The 6063-nt window shown below is 46.8% G+C and overlaps 1 protein-coding gene across 1 annotated transcript; it reads left to right on the top strand.

Annotated features, from left to right (window-relative positions):
• Positions 1-2957: 2957 nt before the first annotated feature.
• CTIF (CBP80/20-dependent translation initiation factor) lies at positions 2958-5473 on the top strand (the record flags this gene model as incomplete). The annotated part of the gene is made up of 2 exons (XM_009572800.1): positions 2958-3399; positions 5174-5473. Coding segments are annotated over 2 exons (742 nt in total), but the record flags the coding sequence as incomplete, so codon positions are not given.
• Between the last annotated feature and the right edge of the window lie 590 nt (positions 5474-6063).

Here is a 6063-nt window from a genome sequence, read left to right as displayed (position 1 = left end):
CGCCATCTCGGCTCTCCTGCCCTCGAGCAAGCACAAGGTTGTTTCCATCAACTCAACCCACAGCGGATGTGTGTGGTGGGATGCCCTGGTCCCCATCTTGCCCCTTCCCAGGGCTCTCTGTGTCCCCAGCACCTTGGTCACACCTGAGAGCCAGGATGGGTCATCCCAACCTCCCAGGCTTTGCAATGCGGTGCAGTCAAAAAAGTTTTAAGATCTTGGCCCTGTTCTCCTTGCTTTGGCTCTTCTTTGCTGCAGAGTCCTATTTCTTCTTGGCTTTTCTTCTTCTCTGGGGCGTTGGGAAGATAAAAGCACACGACGAGTCTTTGCCTGAATGCTGGATTATCGTCTAGACCCCTGCCTGCTGCCAAGTCACGGACGTTGCTTCTTGTTTGCCATTCTTCTTCCTTTGCCTTTTATTTCTTGCATTTTTTTTTTTTTTCCTAGCTTGTTTAACTCTGGTGTTTTCCGTCCTGTGGTCAGTGACTGCAGAGCTTTGGTTTGTGTTTGCTCTGCCCCTTGCCATGGGGATATTGCCTTTTAGCTGTCTTGTACGGGGATGGAGCTGCCTGTCCTCTCCCTGTTCTATTGCAAAAGCCCCAAACCGAACAATCATCTTGCACATTCCACGTTGGCTTAAGTGTTTTTTTGTAATCTTAAACCTTTTTTTTTTTTTCTTTCACAGCCCTTAAACAGAAATGGTTTGGTTTATAATATCATTATGTCTTTAGGAAAAAAATGTCCCTGCGTGCATTTCTTGCAGGAATTTACAGCAGAGGTTGGTTCCCAGCTCATTTCCCGGCGTCTTGCCTTATCTCTGCTTAAATTAAAGCTGTGCCTGTGTGCAACTTTTGTCATTTCTGTGCAATATCTGCAACTTAAATACAGTAGCAGCCTGTCTGGTTAATAACCCAAGAATAAAAGTGCACCCAAACAGTTAAACTCAGATGTTTGAGACAAGAGAAGAGCAAAACCACAGAAAGCAAACACTGAATTATATCAGCAAAACTCTTGCACACTGAAGCATGTGAGGGCTCAGTACTAGATAAGGGTTTTAACTAACTTTTATTTTGATATTCCCCTTTTAATAAGCGTTGCTCTTTACAAAGCGGTTTATGTGATTGCGTTACTGAGAGGAAACAAAGAAATGCCAGGAAAACTTGATGTGGAGAATCTGTACTCATAAAATGCTTGTAAGCTCCAGCAAACAGGAAAGCTTCCCCCATCTCCTTTTTTTTTTTTTTTTTTTAATTCCCCTGCCTTTCACCTTCAAAAAAAAAAAAAAACCAACCCACGTTGAATATCTCAGAAAACCGGATCCGGTGGTCTGAGACTAAACACAAATTCCTTCCACTGCCACCATGAACAAGCCTCTTCGTCCTGCGTTTGCCAAACACGAGCCCTCGCTCTTTATGGTTAAGAGCCAGTTGGCCTCGGAAAATAGGTTTTAACTCCTGGGGATGCCAAGGAATACAGATTTGATGGGCAGATGGCTTTGGCAGGCAGGGTTGGAGACTGTTTAGCCACTGACCATTGAAATGTATTTGTGAATGGCCCCTTCCTTCATCCGAGCGCCCTTAGCCGAGCAGTGCAGATGATGAAAATAAAATTAATTGCTATGCAACGGGTTTTAAATAAATGCTGCTATTTATCCGAACGGAGGCAGGGTTAAGGGATGAGGCTGAGCAAGGGGATTATAACAGCTACAAAACCAGTACGGATGCAGACCGGTGTGGTCACCACAGTACTCACAGTTGTTTCCTTGTTTCGGGGGATGATGCTGGGGAGATATCCCTTGTGAGCCTCCAGCGCCGCTCCCAGCAGCCTTGTAAGGAGCTGAGCATTAAAGCATCCCGCATGGTCTCAGAGCCAACACTGAGCGTTAAAAAGGCAGCGGGCAGGCAGGGAGCTGCCGTCATGCTTAGGACTAACCCTGCAGAGTCCCAGGCGAAGGCAGCCAATACCAGGACCGTCTCTGTCTTAATTGCATCCTTGATGATGGCATGCCGGCTCAGCCTTCTCTGCTGGGGAGAGCCATGCTGCAGCCCGTGTGGAAACCTGAAATGTCTGAGGCTGCCAAAGCATTTCTTCCATTCAACTGTTGGGTTTTTTGGGACCTGCCATCTTGGCTACTGGTTACGGCCAGCACACAGGGGCTTGCTCACCCCTTCTGAGCTGCTGTAGTCTCTCGAGCAAACCATTTGCGGGCAAGTCTTCCTCTTTGTGCCTGTTGAATTTCCATGTTATCCGCTTGGAACCATATTTACCCAGCCTCCTGTCTGGAGGTAATGGTCCTGGCTCCCCATGCTGCCGGAGCCACGTGTGGTCCTCAGCTTCTTCATCCGTGCACACGTCCTCTCCCAGTGTAGCAACGATGAAGGATATGCATAAAGAAAGGCCAAACAAAACCATTTGGTGTGGGCAGCTCTTTTACTCAGTAATTTGCTTTTTAGCTTTTTTTGCTCTCTTAGAAATTCCCGATGCGCTTAAAATGATGCACTGCAAACCAATGCCATGTTGGTACAGCAAAGGTGGCAAGCAAGAGGAGGAAGCGGTGCTGTAGGCCAGGCTTATCAGGAGCTCCTTAGGTCGTTAGAAAAAAAAATCTCCTGGTATTTCTTGCCTGACTGACTTCCTGCTGCTGAGCTGGGACTAACCAGGTCTTCCCTGGTTTAGGGTGGAAGCAACACGGAAAACTGGGAGGGTTTTCCTGGGAACCAAAGTCATGTTATCTCACTGTACATGAAAACTTTCAGCTGAAATATGCCTGTTATTGAAAGAGATTTAGAGGCGTGAGTTGATACTAGGTTGTGTTAGATGCTAAGAAATTGGCTCCCCTTTTGTGGTAGGGAGACCCACAGAGCCCGCCTGGGCCAGGGTGTTCGGTGGGACGGAAGATGTGTTGACCAAACAGGACCATGCAGGAAAGGATGTATTAACGACTTCCTTTGACTTTCCAGGCGACAGCAGAGACTTCCCGGCGGGAACAAGTCTCAGCAGCACGCAGATCATCAGCAAGGTGGCACCAAACACAACAGGGACCACCAGAAACTCTACCAAGGTGGCCAGGCCCCTCACTCCTCAGGCAGGACGGGCCACCACGGCTACAGCCAGAACCGGAGATGGCACCACAACCAGAAGCACTCGCCCAACGACAAAGAAACGCACAGAAATGCCAAAGAGACTGAGAATTTGAAAATTGAGGACACCTCCGTCTGCACGGTGCATATTCCTGTGGAGACGCACCGGGGCCCGGAGGCTGTGGAGAAGCAGTCTCAGCAGTACATCCAGGAGTCGGAGACCAAGCGGAAAGACAGTATTCACGAGCGCATTGGGGAAAGACCCAAGATCAATTTGCTTCAGTCTTCCAAAGACAGGCTGCGGAGGAGACTAAAAGAAAAGGTACTATTTCTTAGGGGAATGTTGAGTTTCCTTTTTCCAAGAGTCTGGCTGTTGGCCATTCTCCATACAAAGGGTGGGTTGGGCTCAAGGGACCTTTCCATGAGTGCACCCAACTTATCTTAATCTCCCAGTGTCAACACTTCTCTTGAAGTGTCTTCATGCTTCTTCAGGAGGCCTTTTATTGACACAATGCTCGCCTCCTTGGTTGAGGTTGCTACCAGTGTGTGTTCTCCAAGAGGGACTGGGAACTCTCCCCCTATCCATGTAAAGACCCTTGGGGAATGCCGGTGCATGCATGAGCTGCAACACGGGTGCTCCTTCCCTGGGGGCTGATTCCAACTGGCTGCCTCCCGGTCTGTAGAACTCATTGGCTTTGCAAAGAGGTCTAAAAAAGGCAATTTGTCTCCACAGTTACAGAGCTTTGACTTTTGAGTGCTGAATAGTTGGAGTCAGCTACTTAAAAGTTGATATCCATTTATCTCAGCAATGAATTGAAATGCCCTTATCTTTCCCCCTTCCTTCCAACAACCCAACAATAACAAAACTATTGCATGCAAGTGACGGAGGAGAAATCCTTTTTGGAAACAATATTCAGCCTCAGATTTCTGAGGAATTCGGAGATGATATCTTCATTTGCCCTCTGTGAAACTCAGATTCTTTCTCTTGAGATTCTTTTGTCAGACGGGAAAATGCATCCGTGGGGGTATCTCCAATGAGATTTCCAAAATGCGTAGCAAAAATAACCTGAACATACACAATTCCATGGGAGTGCATGTTGGAAATGTATACCTTTGAATGCATGTGCATTTACTATTTATGTATGTGGCATGAGGGGGGGAAGAGAGTTTGTTAGTTATTTTTGTGTTCCTTAAAGCAATGGGAGTATATCAGAGACTTTCAGAGTATTCATTTTAATGCTCTCTCTGCGAATTTATAGTCTTATAAGACATCACATAAGCACACGCTCTCGGTGGGTGTAGTCAACACAACTGGCCTCCTGATGGGAGTTTTGGACAACTCCAACCGCTGGTTGGCGTTGGGGTTGTCCAAAAAATGCTACAGGATTGGATTGTATAGCACGTTTTAAGATTGAACTAGAGGAGGAGAAGGGAGCAGACCATAGCAAGCAGGATGCATGCCTTATGCTGGAGGAAAGGGACAAATGCATAATTAAACGTTGAAAAGAAGCAATAAATTCTATGGTAATGACGTGAAGTGAAAAGTGTAACAGCCAAGAGATGGGAAAGTTAAGAGCTTTTCTAATGCTGGGATCATGTGACATCTTTGATCTCAATTTAGATCGTTAAATATATATTAAAAAGTAGATATTTTTGTAGGATTGTTATCTGAGCATTTTGCAAACATCAGTGCACTTTCAAAATAGAGGTAAAAAAATGTCCATTATCTCCACGTTGCAGACACCCCCCAGAAACCTCTCCAGGGTGCCGAAGGCAGTCAGGGGTGGTCAGACCTTGGCATGCTGGCTCAGGACCCTCGAGCCCATCTTCTCCCTGAGCCAAGGGGCAGGACTCTGGGATTGAGTGCTGTGAGAAATGGGGAAAGAGAACATATCTGGGGCAGGACTCATTCACTTGTGGTTTTCAATGCTGAGATGAGACCATTGTGCCTCTAAAAGATGCTTTGATTTTTCTATGTCTGTTTGTATGTCTCCCCAATCCCCTTCCCCCTTCGCTGTTTGTGGAAGGACAAGAGCTGATATGTCTGTTTTTTCCTTGTGTAACAGACGCCTTGTCTTTCCCTTTTCACGGACCAGGACGAAGTCACAGTGGAAACCACCAATCCCGAAAAGAACAAAATGGACAAATTAATTGAAATCCTCAACAGCATGAGGAACAACAGCAGCGACGTTGACTCCAAGCTCACGACCTTCATGGAGGAGGCCCAGAACTCTACCAACTCTGAGGAGATGCTGGGGGAGATAGTCAAGACCATCTACCAGAAAGCGGTGACGGACCGCAGCTTTGCTTCCACAGCAGCCAAGCTCTGTGACAAAATGGCCCTCTTCATGGTGGAAGGAACCAAATTCCGGAGTCTGCTCCTCAACATGTTGCAGGTAATGAGATAAAATTAATTGGTTAGATGCCTGCAGCTTCACCTCGCCTGATCTTACCGTGCATTTGGGCAGGAGCTGAGTTGTTACCAAATTGCTTTTGAAGCCAGTTGGTGAGAGGAGAACAGAAGTGTACCTGCAATTTCGTCTGTGCACATCTTCAATGGTTGCCATAGATAACACGGCTCTGAGGGTATTGTCAAGTTGCTCTTCATTCCCATTTAATGAGCTGTACGTGGAATTATGGTATTTCACCTGTGAAATGAGTGGGTTGCTTGTGGCAGCATCCCCATGGCATGAAGAGACGTGAACTTGGAGGGCCTTACAGTGGAGGGTCTTCGCTGCTCTTTTTGGCTGAAGTCCATCTCAGCACCAGAGATACCAAGTTAAGTCATGGTCCCTGAGTAGGCTGTTGGTTGCATCATCTGGCTGAAGGGCTCGCTCCTGGTTTCTGATTGCAACCCAGACAGAAATAATTTATGTATGTGCTAATTATTCCGAGTGACTTGTTTATTGGTATAGGAAGTACTGGTTGATTGTTCTGCTCCAAAACCATCAGCAACAGCAAAGTTGGGAGGGGGGGAGAAAAAAGC

The sequence above is a fragment of the Fulmarus glacialis genome, unplaced genomic scaffold (genome assembly GCF_000690835.1).
Source record: "Fulmarus glacialis isolate BGI_N327 unplaced genomic scaffold, ASM69083v1 scaffold242, whole genome shotgun sequence".
In the NCBI taxonomy this organism is placed as follows: Eukaryota; Metazoa; Chordata; class Aves; order Procellariiformes; family Procellariidae; genus Fulmarus; species Fulmarus glacialis.
This window is presented reverse-complemented; position numbering and strand designations above follow the sequence as displayed.